The sequence below is a fragment of the Pogoniulus pusillus genome, chromosome 32, assembly GCF_015220805.1.
Source record: "Pogoniulus pusillus isolate bPogPus1 chromosome 32, bPogPus1.pri, whole genome shotgun sequence".
In the NCBI taxonomy this organism is placed as follows: domain Eukaryota; kingdom Metazoa; phylum Chordata; class Aves; order Piciformes; family Lybiidae; genus Pogoniulus; species Pogoniulus pusillus.
Window position 1 is genome coordinate 2373765 of NC_087295.1, and position 26467 is coordinate 2400231.

General features: G+C 46.9%; 1 protein-coding gene across 1 annotated transcript in view; it reads right to left on the reverse strand.

Moving 5' to 3' along the window:
• Window positions 1-26467, reverse strand: part of DPY19L1 (dpy-19 like C-mannosyltransferase 1) — a 62575-nt gene that overhangs the window by 23333 nt on the left and 12775 nt on the right. The window contains exons 5-11 of the mRNA XM_064169943.1: window positions 26041-26178; window positions 18237-18357; window positions 14638-14731; window positions 11461-11518; window positions 5278-5369; window positions 3486-3585; window positions 2430-2507 (exon numbers count right to left, since the gene is read on the reverse strand). Of these exons, the coding sequence (XP_064026013.1) occupies window positions 2430-2507; window positions 3486-3585; window positions 5278-5369; window positions 11461-11518; window positions 14638-14731; window positions 18237-18357; window positions 26041-26178 (681 nt within the window). The remainder of the gene's footprint in view (window positions 1-2429; window positions 2508-3485; window positions 3586-5277; window positions 5370-11460; window positions 11519-14637; window positions 14732-18236; window positions 18358-26040; window positions 26179-26467) is intronic.

A 26467-nucleotide genomic window follows, 5' to 3' on the forward strand; every position in this document is an offset into this window, starting at 1 on the left:
CAGCAGCAGAAGAAGGGGACACAGTCTCAAGCTGTGCCAGGGCAGGTCTACACTGGAAGTTAGGAGGAAGTTGTTGGCAGAGAGAGTGATTGGCATTGGAATGGGCTGCCCAGGGAGGTGCTGGAGTGGCTGTGCCTGGAGGTGTTGAAGCCAAGCCTGGCTGGGGCACTTAGTGCCATGGTCTGGTTGATTGGCCAGGGCTGGATGCTAGGTTGGGCTGGCTGAGCTTGGAGCTCTCTTCCAACCTGCTTGATTCCACGATTAAGGAGTTGGGGATGGTTACTTTGAGGGAGAGGAGGCTTAGGGCAGACCTCATAGCTACCTACAGCTACCTGAAAAGAGGTTGGTGCTGGTCTCTCCTCACAGGTAACTGGTGATAGAACAAGAGGAAATGGCCTCAAGCTGCCACTGGGCAGGTTCAGACTGCACATTAGGAAACACTTTTTTTCCCAGCAAGAGTGGTCAGGCACTGGAATGAGTTGCCCAGGGAGGTGGTGGAGTCACCAACCCTGGATGTGTTTAGAAGTCATTTAGCTGTGGTGCTTGGGGCTGTGGTTTAGGGTGCACCTTACAGAGTAGGGTTATGGGTTGGACTTGGTGATCCTGAGGGGCTTTGCCAACCTGGATGTTTCTATGCTGAAGAAATATGCAGACTTTTATCCTCCCCTCCTCAGCACTGAAAAATGAGGGAGGGGGTGGGCAGAGGAAGCAAAACCTGAAAAGCCTGGCAGGTTCCTCAGCCTCATTAAGCCTTCACTGTAATATGACATGAGGGTTTATCAACCTGAAAATAGGCTTTTCCTGACACTTGGGCACCAAGCTGATGACGTAGCCCAAAGGGTTTAAGTATTTCATCCTGCTGCTGTCAAAAGAATCACCAAACCAAGGAGCTTAGATGCAAATTTTCCTGGTAAATCTGACTGGGAAAGAGCTTTTGGTGGCCTGGGTTTGTACCAGCAATGAGCTTCAGGGGATTTATTGCTGCCTTTGGGTTCTAAATTTACAGGGATTCCAAATGCAATTGCAAAACATGAAATGCAATTCAGCTCCAAGATTCTCTTCTGTGATCAATGCCCTTTTTTTTCCTCTCCACTGAGTTTGCACAGTACAGTTTTAACCCAAACCTTATCTCTTCACAACATGGTTTACATCTTCCTCTTTATTTGCTACTGTAGTCTTGCTTCAAGGAGCCAAAATTCCTGATAGCAAAAAATTAACACAGCTTTTCAAGTGAAAATAAGGTATTTTAAGCAGAAATTACATTTATGGTCTCCTTTCTTGGCTGAGTTTCTCACTCTTTCTTCCCTCAGCCTAATAACTTATTTCCTTTGCTCTCCCTTCCTAAATATCTCCCCTAATAGTTCAACTCCAGCAGATCAAGGGAGGTTCTCCTTCCCCTCTGCTCTGCCCTGCTGAGACCTCATCTTGCATATTGCCTTCAGTTTTGGGCTATCCAGATTAAGGGACAGGGATCTGCTGGAGAGGGTCCAGCAGAGAGCTATGAGGATGATGAGGGAACTGGAGCACTGCCTGATGAGGAGAGGCTGAGGGACCTGGGGCTGTTTAGTCTGGAGAAGAGAAGACTGAGAGGGGATTGAATCAATATCTATGAATATCTGAGGGCTGGGGAGGGGAGGGACAGGCTCTGCTCACTGCTCCCAGGGATAGGACAAGGAGCAATGGATGGAAGCTGCAGCACAGGAGGTTCCAGCTCAACACAAGGGGGAACTCCTTGATCTGCTGGACACACTCTGCTTAATACACCCCAGGATCCCATTGGCCACAAGGGCACATTGCTGTGCCATGGTTAACCTGCTAGCAACCAGGACCCCCAGGTCCCTCTCCACAGGGCTGCTCTCCAGCAGATCACCTCCCAGCCTGGACTGGTGCAGTTTGTTATTCTTCCCCAGGTGCAGGACTCCGCACTTGTCCCTGTTGAACTTCATCTGGTTCCTCTGTGCCCAGCTCTCAGTCTGTCCAGGTCCCTCTGGATGGCAGCACAGCCTTCAGCTATCTCATCCAAGCCTCCGAGCCTGGTGTCAGCAGCAAACTTGCTGAGCAGACTCTGTGCCCTCATCAGTGAAGATGCTGACCAGGACTGGCCCCAGCACTGATCCCTGGGGGACACCCCTGGTCACAGCTCTCCAGCTGGACCTGGCACCACTGATCACCAACAGGCTAGAGCTGGGGTGGTTGGAACTGGATGATCTTGAAGGTCCCTTCCAACCCAAACCAGTCTAAGATTCTAGGATAGAAATGGACACAAGATCAACTATTCAAATCTAGGCCACTCCTTCCTTTGTTGTTTAATCTTTTCAACTACCTTGCAACTAAGGAAAACAAGTGAGGGAAGGGGTGTGGGGAAGGTTTGGATGCTTTGACCTGTTTGAGGGGATGTAAGCTTATGAACAAAATAAAGTATTAATTACCATATGAGCAGAGAGTATCTTCTGTAATTTGCAGGAGTCAATATAACCCATAATGCAGACAGCAAACAATGAAGCTATCTAGAATCAAAAGTGAAACAATCATTGAAACCAATCTGCAGTGGTCTGCTCCTTCCAGCAGAATACAGAAGTCACACACCAAAGGGATTCATCAAACAATCAACTGTTATTACTATTTGTTGTTGAGTAATTATTTGGGCATCTCAGGATGGTTTCTTCACCTCCACCAAAAAAACAACCCCACACCAACCCAAAACCTTATTGCAGTGCTCTGAATAGGTGGTGGAGACCCCATCCCTGGAGATGTTTAAGGCCAGGATGGATGGGGCTCTGGCCAGGCTGATCTAGGCTAAAGTGTCCCTGCTGTGTGGCAGCACCTTCCAGTTCCCACCAGCATTTACTGCCTAAAAGTTACCTCAACTGTCTGAACTCTCACAGTAAGACTCAGGCCCACCAAAACCATGCCAGATATTACATGAACCATCTGGAATAGCTTCAAGAGATGCAAGAGCAATGCCTTTTTTAGTCTTCTACTTCAACACACAGAGCTTTTCCCTTGTTCTAATGTAGATTCCAATGGCCAAGCACTCTTTCTTCACAGCAAGAATGGGCTGCCTGGGGAGGTGGTAGAGTCACCATCCCTGGAGGTGTTTAAAAGGAGGTTGGATGTGCCATGCTTTAGTTAATTAGAAGGGTTAAGTGATAGGTTGGACTCGATCTTGAAGGTCTTTCCCAACCTGATTGATTCTGTGATCTTAGGCTGGAAGCTGTTTAAGAGGAAAGTAATTTATTCTTCCCCTCCCCCCCAGATCTGGAAGCAGAACTGCCTGGTGTGAATGGTCACCTTTTAAATTTAAGGCTAGGGATAAAAAAACCCAAACCCCACTGTGATAAATGGTGTGACTCTTTCCTGAGAGCAAGAGTGAGAGCTGGCTGAAAGGAAAGCAGCAGAACAGTTGTGAATTCAGTGGCTGGCTGCACAGAGCAGGCCATTTGCTAAGACAAGGAGACCATTTAGAGGGAAAATAATGCTCTTACCTGTGTTAGAAGAACAAACTGAGCAAACTGCCAGGGAAGCATGAAAAAGATATTAGAAACACACAGTGCAATCAAGCTTCCTGTATTAACATTCGGAATCCTTGGGGGAAAAAGAGACAGAATAGGCACTGGTCAGTAAAAAAATCACACAAAGGTCTCCAGAGAACTGAAAAGAACAACAGAGAATGCACAAGAACAACAGTGGCACCTTGGATGTTTGCTGGCAGTATTGATCAGCTACAGGTTCACAATGCTCAGGGAAAACCAATACCTATTTCCCATCAGTATCCAAGCCCCAGTGGCTCTGATGCTTCATGTTGGGGAACTATTTTATGAGTGAGTCACTACCAAAGGAGTCTTCTCCTGGCAGCAACGTAACAGACCAAGCCTCTGTCACCTGCAGGGACTAACAACTCCACAGTCAGGTCACAACCATTGCTGTTTCAGCTGGGATCACAACTGTCCTCTCAACAGTCTGCATCTGGAAGTGATTTCTCTCACACAGTTCTTCCACCTTTGCTCTCTGCATGTCTCCACTAGCAATTCTGAGTGAGGATTCAGGGCAGCAGACAGCAACAAATACATGAATCCCACCTCTACCACCAGGCTCTAGCCAATTCCAGCCCACCTCTACCAGGCTCTGGCCCATTCCAACCCACCTCTACCAGGCTTTAGTCCATTCCAACCCAGCTCTACCAGGCTTTAGTCCATTCCAACCCACCTCTACCAGGCTCTAACCCATTCCAACCCACCTCTACCAGGCTCTAACCCATTCCAACCCACCTCTACCAGGCTCTAACCCATTCCAACCCACCTCCACCAGGCTCTAACCCATTCCAACCCACCTCTAAATCATTCAGCTAGGCTAGTTAATTACTCACTGAAGCCTGCAGGAACATGCTAGTTTATGGGTGTCTCTGTTGCACAGCATAGGTTTAGAATCATAGAATCAAACAGGTTGGAAGATACCTTCAAGCTCAGCCAGCACAACCTAGCACCCAGCCCTGGCCAAGCAACCAGACCATAGCACTAAGTGCCCCAGCCAGGCTTGGCTTCAACACCTCCAGCCACAGCCACTCCACCATCTCCCTGGGCAGCACATTCCAATGCCAATCACTCTTTCTGCCAGGAACTTCCTCCTAACATCCAGCCTAGACCTCCCCTGGCACAGCTTCAGACTCTGTCCCCTTGTTCTGTTGCTGGGTGCCTGGCAGCAGAGCCCAACCCCACCTGGCTACAGCCTCCCTGCAAGTAGCTGCAGACAGCAATGAGCTCTGCCCTGAGCCTCCTCTTCTGCAGGCTGCACACCCCCAGCTCCCTCAGCCTCTACTCACAGGGCTATACTCCAGGCCTCTCATCAGCTTCCTCACCCTTCTCTGGACACCTTCCAGCACCTCAACATCTCTCTTGAATCGAGCCCATCCCAAGTGCAGCCAACACCTCACTCTCCAAGGGGGTGAAAGTCAATTGCTGGAGCATCAGCACATTTCTCATGGGAAGGATGTGACATCAAGCAATACTTTAGATTTGCAGCTTAGGTACATGTGTGCCAACACTGCCATTCTTACATTTACTGTAACCATGCCTTCAGGCTGCATGGTTTTTCCTTCCTTTAAATCAGTGAGCAACACGACTGCAGTCCTGCTGGTGCAGCATCTGCACCCTAACAGCCACGGGGAAGCCGCTGCGGGAGTGGTGTCAGAGAGCACTTCAAGAAGCATATCAATAAGCACAGGTCCACTTGGGTTTTTTCTACCCACTGTAAAATGCTGAGTATAAAGTTAAGAGGTACCTGAGAATATAGGTCAAAAGCAACATCTGAAGCACAAGGAAGGGGTATGAGAAGCTTTCACGAAGAGGTGGAGTCCACATGACGCGAGTGCACTGAAAATAAGAACTGAGTTAGATGCTAAATGTTTGCTGCTACCTTGCCACAAAGCAAAGCATTTGTACTTTCAAAATGAATGTCCAGGGATAGTTTAACACAGCAAAAACCAAGTTACATGACAATTTACTAACAAATTTGGGGGGGGAAGGGGGAAATACCAAGCTGGGAAGCAGGGAAAAACAAAAGAGGGGGAGGGAAAAGGAAGCAGCTTCCAGATTGGAAGTCTGAGGTAGGGTTTGATTAGAATAGATCACTGCTTCTCCAAAATTAGATGTGACAGCTAGAGAACATCCAAGACAAAACAGCCACAACAGCAGCTGCTCAGCCCCTGCCTCTGTGGAAACTAACAACTCATTCAGGGAAGTTAAAAGCATTCTCAAATCCAGGCCATGCTTAGAGGAAGTGTGTGGGGAGAGGATCTGAAGGCTAATCTACCATAAGGAAGAGTATGTTTGAGTCCTTTGGGTTATAAACAATCCTCATTTCTACCAGCAACAGCATAGAAAGTGCAGGGTCCAAAGCTGTGCTCTGAAATCACACAATGTTAGGGGTGGGAAAGGACCTCCTCCAGAGATCATCAAGTCCAACCCCCCAGCCAGCGCAGCATCACCCAGGGCAGGTCACACAGGAACACATCCAGGTAGGTTTTGGAGAGAAGGAGACTCCACAGCCTCTCTGGGCAGCCTGCTCCAGGCCTCCACGACCCTCACCATACAGAATGCCTCCTCATGTTGAGGTGGAACCTCCTGTGTTCCAGCTTGTCCTTGTACCTTGTCCTGGCACTGGGTACCAGCAAAAAGATCCTGGCACCTTCCTCCTGACACTCACCCCTCAGATAGTTTTGTATCTATTAATAAGACCCCCTCTCAGCCTTCTCTTCTCCAGACTAAACAGTCCCAGGTCTTTCAGTCATTCTCCAAAGGAGAGATGTTCAGGTTCTTTCATCACCCTGGTAGCTCTCTGTTGGACTCTATCCAGCAGATCACAGGAGCACAGAACGTTAGAGGGTGGAAGGGACCTCCAGAGACTGAGTCCAACCCCCCTGCCAGAGCAGCATCACCTAGGGTAGCCTGCACAGAAACACATCCAGGTGGGCTTTGAAAGTCTCCAGAGGAGAAGACTCCATAGCCTCTGTGAGCAGCCTGTTCCAAGGCTCCTACACCTGCAAGGGTAAGATTTGTCAGACCTCAGCAGCAAAACTCAGATCTGGCTCTAGGGGAGGCAGGGTCAGCTTCACAGGAGATCCCTGCCTCTCTCCAGTTCTGGTTCTGGGGGAGGCAGGGTCAGCTTCACAGGAGATCCCTGCCTCTCTCCAGTTCTGGTTCTGGGGGAGGCAGGGTCAGCTTCACAGGAGATCCCTGCCTCTCTCCAGTTCTGGTTCTGGGGGAGGCAGGGTCAGCTTCACAGGAGATCCCTGCCTCTCTTCAGCTCTGGCTCTGGGGGAGGCAGGGTCAGCTTCACAGGAGATCCCTGCCTCTCTCCAGTTCTGGTTCTGGGGGAGGCAGGGTCAGCTTCACAGGAGACCCCTGCCTCTCTTCAGTTCTGGCTCTGGGGGAGGCAGGGTCAGCTTCACAGGAGATCCCTGCCTCTCTTCAGCTCTGGCTCTGGGGGAGGCAGGGTCAGCTTCACAGGAGATCCCTGCCTCTCTCCAGTTCTGGTTCTGGGGGAGGCAGGGTCAGCTTCACAGGAGACCCCTGCCTCTCTCCAGTTCTGGCTCTGGGGGAGGCAGGGTCAGCTTCACAGGAGACCCCTGCCTCTCTCCAGTTCTGGCTCTGGGGGAGGCAGGGTCAGCTTCACAGGAGACCCCTGCCTCTCTTCAGTTCTGCCTCTGGGGGAGGCAGGGTCAGCTTCACAGGAGATCCCTGCCTCTCCAATTTGGGACCCAGTATTCCAGGTGTGATTCCACTAGGGCAGAGTAGATGGTAAGGAGAACCTCCCCAGACCTGCTGGCTACACTTTTCTTGATGAACCCTGAGCTGGTAAAGAAGAATGCCACTGGCCAACAGAGAATTGAGCATCTGTCATATAAGAGGAAATGGGAAGAGTTTGGTGTTTATAAATGTAAGGGATGAAATTAAGACAAGATGCAACCAAAGCCTACAAGGGACATAAGATCAAGAGAAAATAAAACATTTAGGCTAAATGGGATCTGACCCAATTGCAAATAAGGAAAGCATGAACTGATTTAGGCTGGGACTTGGGGAATTGTTTGTAGCTCTCAAAAGAATGAATGTCAGAAGCAGCTTTTCTGAGTGCAGCAATAGAGACAAAATAAATTGTTAGGAGAAGTAGATAAATTTCAATGTGAGGATGACAGATCACTGGAACAGGCTGCCCCTTCTCTGGAAACACTCAAAGCTCACCTGGATGAGTTCCTGTGTGCCCTGCTCACACAGGATCCTACTCTGGCAGGGGAGTTGGACTAGATGATCTTTCAAAGTCCCTTCCAACCCCTAACATTCTGTGGTTCTATGGCTGTCCCATGGAGAACTTGTTGCCCACAAGCACTCCAAGGTCTTCCTCCATGGAGCTGCCTGAAGTTAAGAGCTTACACCAACTTGTGTATTTCACCTTTAAATCCAGCCAAGCAGAGCGTGATGCAAGGTGGTCAACTGAACAGCTCCTTCCTCAAATGCCTGGGATCTGTGTCAAGTGGCTCAGCTGGATGTTACCTCCACTATTTACAGTCAGATGGCACTGACCACCAAAAAATGATTCCAACTTTACAGGACAACTTCTACACACACTCTCGTTCCACTGAGACCTGGACAGAGTGAGCTGGGCACAGAGGAACCAAAGGAGGGTCAACAAGGACAAGTTGCACCTGGGGAGGAAGAATAAACTGCACCAGTACAGGCTGGGAGGTGACTGCTGGAGAGCAGCCCTGTGGAGAGGGACCTGGGAGTGCTGGTGGAGAACATCCATGGCACAGCAATGTACCCTGGGGGCCAAGAAGGCCAATGGGATCCTGGGGTGTATTAAGCAGAGTGTGGCCAGCAGATCAAGGGAGGTTCTCCTCCTCTTCTGCTCTGCCCTGGTGAGACCTCATCTTCAGTACTGCCTTCATTTTGGGCTCCCCAACTGAAGAGGGACAGGGATCTGCTGGAGAGAGTCCAGGAGAGGGCTATGAGGATGATGAGGGGACTGGTGCACTGCCTGGTGAGGAGAGGCTGAGGGACCTGGGGCTGCTTAGTCTGGAGAAGAGAAGACTGAGAGGGGATTGAATCAGTGTTTATAAACATCTGAGGGCTGGGGGTCAGGAGTTGGGGACAGGCTCTGCTCATTTGCTCCCTGGGATAAGACAAAGAGCTGCAGCACAGGAGATTCCAGCTCAACACAAGGGGGAACTTCTTGCCTGTAAGGGTTCCAGAGCACTGGAACAGGCTGCCCAGGTTGGTTGTGGAGATTTTCAAGGCCTGTCTGGATGTGTTGCTCTGTGATCTGTTCTAGACTGTGTGGCCCTGCTCTGGCAGGACTTGATCATCTCCTTGGGTCCCTTCCAACCACTAATATCCTGTGAAAAAAGAAAGGGTTCAAAGTGGCTACCAATAGATTTGCACTACAGCTTAGGAGGTCTTTACAGATCCAGGACAAAAACACAGGTCAGGTCACCTTAAGGTGGACCCTAATGAACCTGTGACAAGATCACAGGGTGCTGATGCTAGGATGTTCCTTCTCCTTTGCTTCCTATAGTCTTCACACCATTTCTGAAGTGCTGTTTTATCAAAGGAGATAGAATCAACCTCACCCAAGTCCTGTTCCATCAGAGAAGCCACCAGAATTCACATTACACAAGTCCTTGCTTCTTGCCTCGCTATTTCACGAGCTCATTAACCATGCAGTGTGAAATAAATGTATGGGAATAGCAGAAAAGAACTGCAAAGCACAGAATCCCAGCACATAAATCAAACCCAGGCCTTGCTGTCTAAAAGCACTCTCTGGCAAAGCTGCACCTTGATTACCACTAAGCCCTTCAGAAATATATACACACACTAATGTGTTGTCTTCAGCTGACTGCACAGATGTGATTAGTTTAGTCCAAGTTACTTTTATTAGCTATAAATATGATTTCTCCACAGCAAGGTAGGCTTCTGGATGATTTTCCCCCCCCCCCCCCAGACTTTTTACAGCAGCACTTGATTCATTGGACCTTTTTTTTTTGATACTTGGAAGAGATAAAGACAGGGAAAGAAATGATGAATGCATCCACCGTAAAAAGGAAGCATTACCTTCAAAGTGGATTGACTCATGTAGCCCAAGCTGCTTTTTACTACATTTAGGATGCAACAGGAAATGTAACCAGCTGTGGATGATTTATCAAGGCTGTAAACTAACTTAGCTGCAGGTATAAATACACAGGATCTGTCTTGAGCTTGAAATCATTCGAACACCGGGGCAGGAGCACAGCACAAATGAGAACATACTGCCCTGGGATCATCAGCTTAGTGCCAGAGGGAAAGCACTTTGCACACAGCATTAGATCTGAGATGCCAGTACTTGCACAGCACTTAGGGAGCTGGTTCTGGGGGACAACAGGATCACCACAAGCCAGCAACGTGCCCTTGTGGCCAAGGTCAGTAGACCAAGAGAGGTTCTCCTCCTCCTCCTCTACTCTGCCTTGGCGAGTCCGCATCTGGAATACTGTGTCCAGGTCTGGGCCACTCAGTTCAAGAGCCCCAAAGACCTGCTTGAAAGAGTCCAGCACAGAGCCACAAATGGGCTGAAGGCAGTGGAATATCTCCTTGCTGAGGGCAGGCTGAGGGAGCTGAGGCTCTCAGGCTTGGAACAGGGGAGCCTGAGGGCTGCCTTCATTCATGTTACTAAAGATGTGCAGGGCAGCATCGGGAGGACAGAGCCAGGCTCTGCTCAGGGATGGCCAACGATAGGACAAAGAACAACAAGACCAAGCTGGAGGACAAAAGGCTGCACATGAACACAGGGAAAAATCCTCCAGCACCCTCACACTAAAGAACTTACTCCTAACATCCAATCTAAACCTCCTCTTCTTTTCACACCACTGCCCCTCGTCCTATCACTACAGGCCTCTGAGAGCATTCTCTCTGCAGCTGGAGACACAGGGAGATGCTCTCAGTGACAATTGCTTTTGGTTTGTGTTCTTCTTTTATTGCAATGCAGCTAATTAAACAAGTTTAGCATAGAAGCCTTTTGGTTTTTTGCAGCTTGTTCACAGCTACAAGCAGCTCAGGTATAGCTGGAATGGGTAAAGAGAACATTTAGATACCTGAAAGTTTAAGTCATTGTGCCACTAAGATTGCAGTGTCAGGACCACTTCATACTTCTGCTTGGTTTGGGGCAGGGTTTTTGTAGCTTTTTGGTTTGGGTTTTTTTTCCCCCTCTGTTTTTGCTTTGTTTCTTTTTTTAACTCTTAAGGTGACACATTGGACTGTTACACACTTTCAAGTCACAGCCTATAGAATCAAGCAGGCTGGAAGAGAGCTCCAAGCTCAGCCAGCCCAACCTAGCACCCAGCCCTGGCCAAGCAACCAGACCATGGCACTAAGTGCCCCAGCCAGGCTTGGCTTCAACACCTCCAGGCACAGCCACTCCACCACCTCCCTGGGCAGCACATTCCAATGCCAATCACTCTCTCTGACAACAACTTCCTCCTAACATCCAGCCTAGACCTCCCCTGGCACAGCTTGAGACTCTGTCCCCTTGTTCTGTTGCTCGTTGCCTGGGAGAAGAAACCAACCCCACCTGGCTACAGCCTTTCTTCAGATGATTGTAGACAGCAATTTGCTTTCAATAACATCTTAGAATCATAGAATGGTTTGGGTTGGAAGGGACCTCTGAAGGTCATCCTGCCCAACCCCTTCTGCAGTCAGCAAGGACATCTTCAACTCAACCAGGTTCACCCAGAGCCCTGTTGAGCCTCACCTTGAATATCTCCAGGGATGGTGCCTCAACTACCTCTCTGGGCAACCTGTTCCAGTGCTCAACCACCATCTTATTCCCTTTAAATTCATCCAACAGATAAGCAACTGAACTATTTTTAAGCTGATGCTCATTCCATTAAAGCAAAAGGTGTGTGTGTGGGTGGGGTGGTGGTTGGGGATGGTGACCTACCTCTCCGTGGTTGAAAAAGAAACACATCACAGTAACAAGGCCTCCTAGACGACTCCCACTGTGAAAAGAACAAGACAAAGAGGCACAAGAAAAGTCTCAGAACCGTCAAGTGCTGCTTAAGAAGAGATAGCAAATGGAAAGCAGCACTAATGTGCAGCTGTTTATGGAGGGAGGAGGTGGGGAAGGCTTTCAAGCAGCAGCGTGCACACAAGAACAAAATGCCAGTCAGTGTTTATTTCAGAGCAGAGCACTCTTCATCTATCAGCTCCTTCCTGCAGAGCACCAAATCTTAACAGAAATAAACTTGGATAACTCAAAAGCTTTGGCTTGCATCTGGTGCTTCATCTGCTGTACCCATAGCTTGGCTTGGAAAACTGACAAACCTTTATCTTATATATATATATATATATATCTTTAAATATCCTGCCTTCCCCCTCCCCCTTCTTTCTTCTATTTTAAACACCAGGCAATATAAATGGAGTAGTTCTCCCCTAAGATGTTGAGCAAATCACTTCAGGATTTGCATGCTCAATCACCCACTTGGGAATTTTGGTCTACCACACATTAGGGTAATCAAATCAGGAGCACTCAGAAAACATCTGTAAACATCACCTGAGGACTGGGTGCTAGGTTGGGCTGGAGGATTTTGGAGATCTCTTCCAACCTGGGTGATTCTATGAACATATTTAGAACTTAAGCCATGCAATAGTGAATAAAATACACAATTTAGTTCTTGTTTTTATTTCCTTACTGTGATGTTGACATGAAAAATTCCATTGACATCAAGATCAAATTTACCTATTGAATAATCAGTACCATGGAGTCAACACTAAACAACAAAAGATCACAGAATCAAGCAGGTTGGAAGAGAGCTCCAAGCTCAGCCAGCCCAACCTAGCACCCAGCCCTGGCCAACCAACCAGACCATGGCACTAAGTGCCCCAGCCAGGCTTGGCTTCAACACCTCCAGCCACAGCCACTCCACCACCTCCCTGGGCAGCCCATTCCAATGCCAATCACTCTCTCTGCCAACAACTTCCTCCTCACATCCAGACTAGACCTCCCCTGGCACAGCTTCACACTGTGTCCCCTTGTTCTGTTGCTGGGTGCCTGGCAGAAGAGCCCAACCCCACCTGGCTACAGCCTCCCTTCAGGCAGCTGCAGGCAGCAATGAGCTCTGCCCTGAGCCTCCTCTGCTGCAGGCTGCACCCCCCCAGCTCCCTCAGCCTCTCCTCACAGGGCTCTGCTCCAGGCCCCTCCACAGCTTTGGCGCCCTCCTGTGGACACCTTCCAGCACCTCAACATCTCTCTGAATGGAGGAGCCCAGAACTGGACACAGCACTCAAGGTGTGGCCTGAGCAGTTCAATCTCATTCCATTGGCCTCTGCCCACCCATGCAGCCTGGCCAGGTCCCTCTGCAGGGCTCTCCTACCCTCCAACAGCTCCACAGCTGCTCCTAGCTTGGTGGCATCTGCAAACTTACTGATGCTGGATTCAATTCCCTGCTCCAGATTGCTCCAGATCATCAATAAAGATATTGAACAGGACTGGGCCCAGCACTGATCCCATGCCCAAAAAACCCCACAATAGCTTGCCTAAATGTGCTCACTAAATTTGCATTCCTGTCCTGTGGTGTAATCAAAGCACTCCTGTCCTGGGACACAAGCAAAGCACATGTTTTGTGCACACAAACATCCTATGGCTATAAATGATGGGATCCTCCATTTTTGCTGCTAAACAAAAGTTCCTGCCAGCTGTTAAGATGCTTTACAAATAACCAAGCAAACCTCAGATGCTCAAGACAGCCCAAGCCTGAGACATTGAGATCTTCCTGGTTTTTAAGTGACATCAGCATATAAATTGTGGGTTTCCATACACTGCTCTTAAGAGAAGGCAGCCAAATTAATGATACAAATACTCAAAGTTTCTTTACTTCCCTCAAAACCTGAGACCTTTCTTTCCTGTGCTAAGAAATCAAACTACATAGGTTTAAGCTCTAAACATCTAACAGTTGCAGCAGGCAGCTTCCTTTTTTCACTGTCAGCCTCTTGCCTGCACTGTTCCTCATCCAAATCAGAGAAAGCAGGAAAAGATGCACAAGTAGTGAAAGCAGAATGTGAGGGGAGAAAACAATCACATCTCCCAGAGGGAAATGTAGCAGCCTTTGGCTTATTGGGAAAGCTGACAAAACAAAACAGAGGTAAACAGAAAAGTATTTCCCCTTCTGGTTTACTGCTGAATGTGGAGTCTGTTTTTGTGTGACAGTGTATCACAGTTCCTGAAATCTGAGGAGAGTTACTGAGAGCAGAAATTCATTGGAAAAGGGAAGTGAAGTCTAGAATGGCTTAGGTTGGAAGGGAGCTCAGAGCTCATCTACTCCAACCTCCCCACCATGGGCAAAGACACCTCTTAACTAGACTCAGCCACTCAAGGCTTCGTCCAATCTGGCCTTCAACATCTTCAGGGAGAAGGCATTCACAACCTTCCTGGGCAGCCTATAGTCTCACCACCCTCAGGCTGGAGAACTTCCTCCTCAGCTCCAATCTAACCTTGCTCTGCCTCACCTTCCAACCATTCCCCCTTGGCCTGTCTCCAGACACCCACAGGAAAAGTCCCCTGCAGCCTTCCTGTAGGATCTCTTCAGGCAGCTCTAAGATCCTCCCAGAGCCTTCTCTTCTCCAGACTGCACACCTCCAACTCCCTCAGCCTATCCTCACAGTAGAGCAGCTCCAATCAGTTTCAATGAGGTTGAAATTGAAAGATGTGCAGTATGACTTGAGGTGAAGCACTGGAGAAACTCCAGTCTTGGTTCAAAGGTTGCCATCATTCAAACTCTGATTAAAAATGAGTTCCAGTGACAATTTTAAGAGGGAGAAAACCATCAAAAGCCATTAAAAATCTGTCCAGCATTGCAGTTTTACCCAGTACCCATCAGCATCAATGAGATCCCACTTCACTGATGCAGGCTGCAACTTTTTTCACCACCATCCTTTATTTCAAGCAAAAAAACCCTTCTCTATCCCAGCAATTTTTGGTGGCAATGTGCATGTAATGAATGGCTCTAGTACTGTACAAACAACTAAGCAATACCCCATTAAAAACACAATCATTTAGCATTCACCTGCCCAAATTGTGTCTAAAATCTGACAGTTGGTAGCTCAATCTCAACTGCCTTACCTGAGGTATGTACCATAGATGAAGAACAGTGACATCATGAATCCATTCAGAAGAAAGATCACAGCAACATAGAAGGAAGCAGGGTCTCCCAAACCTGCCAAACAAACAGTTCAGACACGTTGGCTAAGCCAGGAGGGGGATATCATTGCTCACACAGCATCACACAAGCAGCAGAATACAGCAGAAGGTCTCCATGCATCCACAGAAAGTGACAGAAGTAAATGTCACCAGGAGTAGTGTGGAGATTCCACCGGGAAAGTGCACTGCTGAGGTGGGGGAAAGGAGGAGAGAGGAGGAGGAGGAGGGGGTGGGGGGGGAAAGAAAGAAAAGAAAGAAGAAAAAAGAAGATAAAAAGGAAGACAAGGAAAACAAAACAGTGAAGAAAAAAGCAGGGAAAAAGAGAAGAAAAAAGAAGATAAAAGGAAGACAAGAAAAAACAAAATAGTGAAGAAAAAAGGAGAGGGAAAGAAAAGAGAAAAGAAGATAAAAAGGAAGACAAGGAAAACAAAATAGTGAAGAAAACTGAAGGAAAAGAGAAGAAAAAAGATCAATATGAAGACAAGAAAAGCAAAATAGTGAAAAAAAGTAGGGAAAAGAAGAAAAAAGATCAAAGGAAGACAAGAAAAACAAAATAGTGAAAAAAAGGAGGGAAAAGAAGAAAAAAGATCAAAGGAAGAGAAGAAAAACAAAATCGTGAAAAAAAGGAGGGAAAAGAAGAAAAAGGAAGATAAAAGAATGACAAGAAAAACAAAAAAGAAGAAAATTGAAGGAAAAGAGAAGAAAAAAGATCAATAGGAAGACAAGAAAAACAAAAAGTGAAGAAAAAAGAAGAAAGAGAGAAAAAAGATGAGAAAAACAAAGAAATAAAGTGAAGAAAAAAGGAGCAAAAAAGAGAAGAAAATGAAAAAGTGGAGAAAAAAGAAGGTAAAAAGAAGAAAAAAGATGATAAAAAGAAAAACAAAATAATAAAGTGAAGAAAAAAGGAGGAAAAAAGAGAAGAAAAACAAAAAGAAAAAAGAAGGAAGAAAAGAAGAAAAAAGATGATAAAAAGAAAAACAAAGTAATAAAGTGAACAAAAAAGGAGGAAAAAGGAGAAGAAAAAGAAAGAAAATAAAAACAAAAAGTGAAGAAAAAAGAAGAAGAATAAAGATAAAAAGAAAGACAACAACAAAAAGTGAAGGAAAAAAGAAGGAAAGAAGAGGAGAAAAAAGATGATAAAAGAAAAACAAAAAAAAAGTAAAGAAAAAGAAGGAAAGGAAGAAAAAAGATAAAAAGAAAGACAACAGCAAAAAGTGAAGAAAAAAGAAGGAAAAAAGAGGAGAGAAAAAAGTGAATTAAAAGAAAAAAGTGAATAAAAAAGGAGGAAAAAGGAGAAGATAGAAAGACAAGAAAAACAAAAAGTGAAGAAAAAAGAAAAAGGAAAAGACAGAAGAAAAAAAAGGAAGAAAAAGAAGAAACTATGAGAAAAAAAAAAGCAGAAGGATAAAAGGAAGGGGGGAAAAAAAGAGGAAGAGTGGACACAGCATTGGAGGAGTCAGCAAGAGAGCGAGCAGCGAGGGAAGCCTGAACTGTAAAGCAGAAGCCTGCAATGCACAAAGGCAAAAGAGCATTCTCTACAGACTGTGTTTTGCCATCACAGGGTGTTTGAACAGGTTTGTACTCCTTATGCTGTCACTTGCCACCTCCTGCAGGAGTAAATCCATCTTTAAACAGATCCCAGGCGATGCTCTTTGCTTGCTCTGTTTCATTAACAGCCCAGGGCTTATCCAATAACACAACTCTATCAATGCACTCATCACAGACACCTCTGTGCTCACGCTTCCCAGGAGCTGTTTAGAGCTGCCTGCCCCTCATCAAGTCAGCACAACAGCATAAGAAGCTTCATTGATCACAAAGGAGGTAGCAAAGCCTCGCTGCTGCCTATGCAGAAATGATTTTTCATCAGTGCTGAAAATGCACCATGGCACTTCTGTAAAGGAGGATGAGGAGGATGATGCTCTCATCAAGCATAGTAGTCTCAGGAGCTGATGTTTTTATTAGCTTGGTTTGTAGAAAACAGAAGTTTTTTGCAGGTTATTTGGGCTGGCAAAATTAGAGGAAGTCAATCACTGGGCAAAGTTCTCATAACCTTTGTGCAAAGGAGAAACACCAACTTGGCATCACACCAAGGCATCTGAAGTGATAAAATGAAACAAGCTCCCACCTAGCATTCAGCAGCTCCATGGCAAAAAAAACTGGGAGTCCTACTGGGCAGCAATGTGCCCTTGTGGCCAAGAGGACTAATGGTAGCCTGGGGTGCATCGAGGAAAGTGTGGCCAGCAGGGCTAGGGAGGTTCTTCTCCCTTTCTACTCTGCCCTGGTGAGACCACACTCAGAGTACTGTGTCCAGTTTTGGGGCCCCCAGGTCAAGAGAGACAAGGACCTGCTGGAGAGTCCAGCAGAGAGCTACTGGGGAGCTTGAGCATCTTGGCTGTGAAGAAAGATTGAGAGCCCTGGGGCTGTTCAGTCTTGAGATGAGAAGGCTGAGAGGAGATCTGATCAACAGGTACAAATATGAGAGGTGGGTGTAAAGATGAAGGTGTCAGGCTCTGTCTGGTGGTGTCCAGTGACAGGACAAGGAACAACAGGGACAAGATGGAGCACAGCAGGTTCCACCTCAACACATGGAGACACTTCTGTATAATGAAGGTGACAGAGCACTGGAGCAGGCTGCCCACAGAGGTTGTTTCTCCTTCTCTGGAGGCTTTCCAACCCCACCTGGATGTGTTCCTGGGTGATCCTGCTCTGGCAGGGAGGGTTGAACTGGATGACCTCTGGAGATCTGTTCCAACCCCTAACATTCTGTGATCTCAAGAACACTTCTCAGCAAGACACTTTTGTTGTACAACACTTGACATGCAGGGGAAGACCCCAAGCAAGTGGCATCATCCAAGCTTTGGTATCAAAATGAAAGTATACGAGTGACATTGTTAACAGGAGGTCACAAGAAGACACCTCTCAGCAATGCCAGTGACAAAGTCACAGATCACAGGATCTTAGAGGTTGGAAGGGACCTCTGGAGAGCTTCCAGTCCAAACCCCCCCTGTCAGAGCAGCAACAGAGAATCCAGCGCAGGTCACACAGGAACACGTCCAGACAGGGCTGGAAAGGCTCCAGAGGAGACTCCACAACCTCTCTGGGCAGCCTGTGCCAGGGCTCTGGGACCCTTACAGTCAACAAGTTCTTCCTCATCTTGAGGTGGAACTTCCTGTGCTGCAGTTTCCATCCCTTATCCCATGCCAGGGCACAATGAGCAGAGGCTGTCTCTGTCCCTTCCTTTCTGCCCCCCAGCCCTCAGCTACTGATAGACATTGCTCAGATCCCCTCTCAGCCTTCTCCCCTGCTGACTAAGCAGCCCCAGGGCTCTCAGCCTTTCCTCCTGAAAACACCTCTTTTTTTTTCCCCTCCATGCTTCTCATTTTATGGTGAGGTCCCCAAAAAGCACAGGCTGAGCCGAACGCAGCAACGCCACTGACAGTCACAGGTATATTCATTGCTTCTGAAACACATAAAGCCACAAGGACACATTTCCAGGAAGAAACCAGATGAAAACAACTCACCCTCACAGCTTTCAACAGGGCTGAGCCCTTTTCCTCTGTTTACAGTCCAACAGGTCTTTGTGGGCACACCAAGGAAATCCATCACGGCCGTGTACGTGCGGTACCAGCTGGCAAGGACCACCTGGGTGGAAAAGAGGATTGCACAGAAGCACAGAACGTTAGAGGTTGGAAAGGACATTCAGTCCAAGCCCCCTTCCCAGAGAAGGTCACACAGGCATGCAGCCAGGTGGGTCTTCAATATAACCAGAGACAGAGAGAGAGATTCCACAACGCCCCTGGGCAGCCTGTTCCAGGGTTCTGACATCCTCACAGGGAAAAAAATCCTCCTCATGTTTCCATGGAACTTCCTATGCCTCAACTCCCTTCCATTGCCCCTTGTCCTGCCATTGGACAACTGTTCCACTGTTCTGTCACCCTCACAGTGAAAATATTTTTCTCCATGTTTCTATGGAACTTCCTATACCTCAACTCCCACCCCTTGCCCTGGTCCCTGGGCATCACCCAGCAGAGCCTGGCTCCAGCCTCCTGGCACTCACCTGCACATCTCTATAAACCTAAGGGCAGCCCTCAGGCTGCTCCTCTCCAAGCAGCAGAGCCCCAGCTCCCTCAGTCCCTCCTCATAAAGATCTTCTCCCTTCAGCATTTCTGTGGCTCTACACTGGACTCTTTCAGGCAGCTCCCTGAGGTCCCTTCTTGAACTGAGGGCCCCAAAACTGGACACAATATTCCAGATGTGGCCTCAGCAGGGCAGAGCAGAGAGAGCTTCAAGTGTCTGGAAAGTTCATTAACTCAATGCCCATTGTAACCTCTCATGACAACTGGCCCTAATCCAGGGTTTCTCTTTAACCTCAGGATTCATCTCAAACTGCTTAGCATTTCTGACCATGATTTCCTAAGAGCATCCAACACAGACCAAGTACTCATTCATAGACCAAGTACTCATTCACAGACTCAAGTGATGCCTGCTTCAGAAGAGAAATCATTTCCTGCACCAAACTGCAATGGTTGCAAGAATTATCTATTTCAAGATGGTTTGAAAAGTTCTCCATTGAACCAGTTTTTATTAACCAGCTATTAAAAAGCCCAGATTTTTGTTGACACAGCAGAGTTGGCCAAATTAAATCCATTAAACCCAATTGTTTTATCTTCTGTCTGGCAACAGTATGAATGGAACGAATCTCCAGGGGAGTTTTACTCAGGTGCTGGAGCAGCTCTGCTATGAGGACAGGCTACAAGAGTTGGGGGTCTTCAGCCTGGGGAAGAGAAGGCTTCCAGGAGACCTCATAGTGGCCTTCCAATATCTGAAGGGGGCTACAGGAAGGGACTACTGACAAAAGCATGGATGAGGCACTAAGTGCCATGGTCTAGTTGATTGGACAGAGCTGAGTGACAGATTGGACTGGATGAGCTTGGAGGTCTCTTCCAACCTGGCTGATTCTATGATCTTGTAATGACAGGACAAGGAGGAATGGGTTTAAACTGGAAGAGGGAAGACTCAAACTAGATGTTAGGAAAGGGTTCATTGCAGTGAGGGTGGTGAGACACTGGCACAGGTTGTGGAGCTAGAGCAGGAGAGATTTTAACTCTTGCCAGGCACTCAGCAGGTAGCAAAGGGCACCTGGTGCAAATTGCCACCACACAGAGCAAACTCCAGTGCTGGGGAATTGTGTTGGCAGATTGCAGACAAAGAACAATTGCTCTTTGTTTGGCTACTGGGATACTCCTGCTTTGGAAATTGTTTCTTCTGAGCCTGTTCTAGTAGGGAAAACTTCGACTGGCCAAGAGGAGAGAGTGAAAACGTGGAGAAGGAAAAGCTGTTACCAAGGTGTATGTATTTAAGTCATGGCAGGGTGGAGGATGCAGGAGAGGAGGAAGATAGGTCACTGCAAAAAAGGAGATAGCTGGACAAGAAGCTTTTCTTGGGCTGCACAGCAGCATGGTTGATAGATGCTTTTTCAGCCTGACTGCCACCTGGGTGGTGTCTCTGGGTGCTCTAAGCCCAGAAAACCACTTTGCCAGCTTGCTTCTTGTGTGCTGCCTCTCCAGAAAGCAGGCCCTCAACATCTCATTCTCTGCTCTTTCTGGAGAGACTACAGCCCCCAGGACAGCAAGCTCCTGCCCTTGTGATCTTCATCACATTCTGTGATTCTGTCATCCACAACCTCCCTGGAGGTGTTCAGAACCTGGCTGGCTGAGGTCCTCAGTGACCTGGTGTAGTGGGAGGTGTCCCTTCCTATGGCAGGGCACTGGAACTGGATGATCTCTGAGGTCCCTTCCAATCTAAACCATTCTATGATTCTAACTTTGCCAGGTTCAAACTTAAGCACGCGTTAGAAAGGGCTTCCAGGGCTTCCATTTCCCATGCAAAGGTCCTAAATGCTCTAACATATGATAGCCAAATGAAACCTCAGTGCCTGACACAGCAGACATCAGAAAAATGAGGACTCATCTCACAGCATAGTCACCAGTCAACATGACCAAGCTCTTCTGTCAGAAGAGAACTGACTCTTACAGAGTTCATAAATGAGTAATGGAGCCATTCCACTTGAGCTGCTTTGGAAGTTATAACCCAGGGGTTCTCAGGCTGAAAATACATCTCACCACTGCACTAATAGCTGTCTCAGCTCTGTGTCACAGAAAACATGTACAAGAAGGATGATGCCCTCTATTTTTCCTCCATACAATTAGTGAAACACTTTACATCACTTCTATCTCCCAGCAAGGCAGGAAAGAACAGAAACAGCCAGGGTTGGAAGGGACCATAAGGATCATCCAGTTCCAAAGCCCCTGCCATGGGCAGGGACACCTTACCCTTGATCAGACTGCCCAGAGTCTCATCCAGCCTGGCCTTAAACACCTCCAGGGATGAGGCTTCCACCACCTCCCTGGGCAACCCATTCCAGGCTCTCATTACCCTCATGCTGAAGAACTTCTTCCTAACATCCAGTCTGATTCTCCCCATCTCCAGCTTTGCTCCATTCTCCCTAGTCCTGTCACTACCTGATAGCCTAAAAAGAAACAAAGACAGTTACAGCTTGGATGTGATGGAGCAAATCCTCCTAGAAACCACTTCTAAACACACTAAGGACTAAAAAGTGACCTGAACCACAGAACATTAGGGATTGGAAGGGACCTCAAAAGATTATCTAGTCCAACACCCCTGCCAGGGCAGGGTCACCAAGATTAGGTCATGCAGGAACACAACCAGGCAGGTTCTGAATGCCTACCCCAATACTAACTGGCTGCACACTGCTCTACTTCATGTGTCTAATATCTTCTTTAGCAACTGGATTTCAAAGCTGGTTCTGAATACCTACCACAACACAACTGGCTGCACATTGGCTGCACACTGCTCTACTTCATGTGTCTAATATCTTGTTTAGCAACTGGATTTCAAAGCCGGTTCTGAATACCTACCCCAATACTAACTGGCTGCACACTGCTCTGCTTCATGTGTCTAATATCTTGTTTAGTAACTGGATTTCAAAGCTGGTTCTGAATATACCCCAATACTAACTGGCTGCACACTGCTCTACTTCATGTGTCTAATATCTTGTTTACCAACTGGATTTCAAAGCTGGTTCTGAATACCTACCCCAATACTAACTGGCTGCACATTGGCTGCACACTGCTCTACTTCATGTGTCTAATATCTTGTTTACCAACTGGATTTCAAAGCTGGTTCTGAACACCTACCCCAATACTAACTGGCTGCACACTGCTCTACTTCATGTGTCTAATATCTTGTTTAGCAACTGGATTTCAAAGCTGGTTCTGAACACCTACCCCAATACTAACTGGCTGCACATTGGCTGCACACTGCTCTGCTTCATGTGTCTAATATCTTGTTTAGCAACTGGATTTCAAAGCTGGTTCTGAACACCTACCCCAATACTAACTGGCTGCACACTGCTCTACTTCATGTGTCTAATATCTTGTTTAGCAACTGGATTTCAAAGCTGGTTCTGAATACCTACCCCAATACTAACTGGCTGCACACTGCTCTGCTTCATGTGTCTAATATCTTGTTTACCAACTGGATTTCAAAGCTGGTTCTGAACACCTACCCCAATACTAACTGGCTGCACACTGCTCTACTTCATGTGTCTAATATCTTGTTTAGCAACTGGATTTCAAAGCTGGTTCTGAACACCTACCCCAATACTAACTGGCTGCATATTGGCTGCACACTGCTCTGCTTCATGTGTCTAATATCTTGTTTAGCAACTGGATTTCAAAGCTGGTTCTGAACACCTACCCCAATACTAACTGGCTGCACACTGCTCTACTTCATGTGTCTAATATCTTGTTTAGCAACTGGATTTCAAAGCTGGTTCTGAACACCTACCCCAATACTAACTGGCTGCACACTGCTCTACTTCATGTGTCTAATATCTTGTTTAGCAACTGGATTTCAAAGCTGGTTCTGAACACCTACCCCAATACTAACTGGCTGCACATTGGCTGCACACTGCTCTACTTCATGTGTCTAATATCTTGTTTAGCAACTGGATTTCAAAGCTGGTTCTGAACACCTACCCCAATACTAACTGGCTGCACATTGGCTGCACACTGCTCTGCTTCATGTGTCTAATATCTTGTTTAGCAACTGGATTTCAAAGCTGGTTCTGAACACCTACCCCAATACTAACTGGCTGCACATTGGCTGCACACTGCTCTGCTTCATGTGTCTAATATCTTGTTTAGTGACTGGATTTCAAAGCTGATTCTGAACACCCACCCCAATACTAACTGGCTGCACACTGCTCTACTTCATGTGTCTAATATCTTGTTTACCAACTGGATTTCAAAGCTGGTTCTGAATACCTACCCCAATACTAACTGGCTGCACACTGCTCTACTTCATGTGTCTAATATCTTGTCTAGCAACTGGATTTCAAAGCTGGTTCTGAACACCTACTGCAATACTAACTGGCTGCACACTGCTCTACTTCATGTGTCTAATATCTTGTTTAGTGACTGGATTTCAAAGCTGGTTCTGAACACCTACCCCAATACTAACTGGCTGCACACTGCTCTACTTCATGTGTCTAATATCTTGTTTACCAACTGGATTTCAAAGCTGGTTCTGAACACCTACCCCAATACTAACTGGCTGCACATTGGCTGCACACTGCTCTGCTTCATGTGTCTAATATCTTGTTTAGTAACTGGATTTCAAAGCTGGTTCTGAACACCTAATCCAATACTAACTGGCTGCACACTGCTCTACTTCATGTGTCTAATATCTTGTCTAGTAACTGGATTTCAAAGCTGGTTTTGATGCAATTAAGGTTTGAAATCCACTAAACAAGCAACACTTTTTATTACAATCCAGCCTTGGTGCTACTGTTGGGCTGAAAGAGCTGTGAAGATCCTAAAAATGCCAAACAGGAAATGAAACACTTTCAGAAAACAAGCCTGGATGCTGAATACCAGGAAGGAAAAAAAAAATCCACTGCCAACAAATATATCCACAAGCATTTTGCCACCACCCAGCCCCCACCGCAATCATAAATGCAATTAAGACTTCAAATATCAAGCTGCACCTATGGACAGCTTTACAGATGCAGTTAAGTGGAAACAATACTCAAGAAATACACTTTTTGAAAGCTCACTTTACAGGAAGGCATCAAGGAATGCAAAGAGCAGAGCAGGCTGTTTGCCTGCTTTGTATGCTCACACAGGCACATGAAAGATCAATGAATCTTATCACCAAGTTGTATGAACCAGCACAATCCCAGAGAACTCTGAAAGCCAACATGTTTAGCACGGTTCTCTACCTAAAGTTCATCCAGAAGGATGGCCACAATTAGCCATTTGGATGTCACCATCTCATTTCCTTAGTCATCTGCCATGGTGATTGGGGTTATTCTCTAGGAGCAAGTACATTTGACCAGCTGCAAGGCAGGCTGTGAAGTCTCTCTCATCTGAAGGTAACAACTTTATGGCATTCAAATATGCAGTCCTAATGCTGCATATCCAGAAATGAACTGCAATCCCTTTTGAGTTAAACAAGAGCTAAACCCACCAAAATCTTGAAGATACACAAGGTCAGGCTCAAATAAGATCCTGAGCAAGCTCATGTATCATAGAATGGTTTAGGTTGGAAGGGACCTCAAAGCTCATCCAGTTCCAACCCTCAGAGCATAGGCAGGGATGCCTCCTACTAGAACAGGTCACTCAAGACCTCATCCAAACTGGTCTTAACTCCAGGGAGGTTGTGGATGACAGAAGCACAGAATGGGATCAAAGATCCCATTCAAAGATCCCATTCTGTGCTTCTGTCATCCACAACCTCCCTGGCAACCTGTGCCAGTGTCTCACCACCCTCACTGCAAACAACTTCTTCCTAACATCCAGTTCCAATCTCCCCTCTGCCAGTTCAAACCCATTCCTCCTTGTCCTGCCATTACAAGACCTTGTCAATAGTCCCTCCCAGCTTTCCTATAGGCCCCCTTCAGACACTGGAAGGGCACTATAAGGTCTCCTCCAACCCTTCTCTTCTCCAGGCTGCAGAGCCCCAACTCTCTCAGCCTGCCCTCACAGCAGAGCTGCTGCAGCTCTCTGAGCATCTTGGTGGCCTCCTCTGGACTGGCTCAAACAGTTCCATATCCTCCTTGTGATGGGGGCTCCAGCACTGCACACAGGACTCCAGAAAAACAAATACTGCTGTACTTAGATTCTTTTTAGTGACAAAAAGCAGAGCAGGAATAGAATTTAAATCAAGCCTAACACTAAGTACCTACAGAACAGCAGCAGCCAGGCTCGCACAGAGGAGTTTCTTCTGCAACACACAAGCAAACTGTTTTCACAGATTCCAGGGCCCACACTGAACTGTGATGTGCTACACAAAATGCACAGCAATAGAACTTCTCAGGACCTGTATCACTGCAGGCATTATTGTCACTTACTGCTGACACTGTGGATGTCCTATTTCCTCAAGTACACAATGCCAGCAAGTGAAAATACAAGAAGTACAGAACTGGATTGCAACTCCAGGGCATGAAATACTAAGATGATAGAATAGAATCATTGAATGGTTTAGGTTGGAAAGGACCTCAAGGATTATCCAGTTCCAACCCCCTCCCTTAGGCAGGGACACCTCCCCCACTAGAATAGGTGGCTCGAGGACTCATCCAATCTGGTCCTGGACACCTCCAGGGAGGTTATGGAGCACAGAATCACCCAATGTGATCAAAGATCAAAAATCACATTGGGTGCTTCTGTGCTCCACAACCTCCCTGGGCAACCTGTGCCAGTGTCTCACCACCCTCACTGCAAACAACTTCTCCCTAACATCCACTTTTAATCTCCCCTCTGCCAGTTCAAACCCATTCCTCCTCCTGGCATTACAAGACCTTGTCAGTAGTCCCACCCCAGACTTCCTGTAGCCCACTTCAGATACTGGAAAGCCACTATAAGGTTTCCTTGAACCCTTCTCTTCCCCAGGCTGAAGAGCCCAAACTCTCTCAGCCTGTCCTCATAGCAGAGCTACTGCAGCCCTCTGAGCAGCTGGGTGGCCTCCTCTGGACTTGCTCTAACAGTCCCACATCCTCCTTGTGCTGGGGGCACAGTACTCCAAGTGGGTTCTCACATTTGCTTAGAGATCAATGAAGCCTGAGAACTGATCAGTTCCTCATTTACACCAAGAACTAAACCAAGACCTTTAAGCAACATTTCATCAATCATTGTATCATCACAAGCACATTTTCCAGAGCAACAATTCTTCCACACCTGTAGTCAGACCTAAAGAACTCCAAGATTTATCAGGAACTGTTGGTTTTTAGAAACCATGGCTCACCTCTGGGTAAAGATTGAACCTCTGTAAGGTGTTAATCACTAAAGGATATTCAGTTAGTCTGTCATTCATAATCGCCCAGACTCCATTCCAAAACGATGGTGCCTCGATGATGATCTTGAAGTAGGAATAATAAAGACCCTAAAGGAGAGCAGAATCAGTATACATGGTTAGAGAGGTCACTTCTGCTGCACAAAGAAGATTTGTTGTTAAATCAAAGTCTGGAACATAACAAACAGGAAAAGATTCACAGAGTCATTCAATGGTTTCGGTTGGAATGGGCCTCAGAGATCACCTAGTTGCAACTCCCCTGGCAGTGGCAGGGACACCTCCCACTAGAACAGGCTGCTCAAGGCCTCATCCAACCTGGCCTTGCACATCTCCAGGGAAGTTGTGGATCACAGTATGTGATCAAATAGATTAAAGTTAT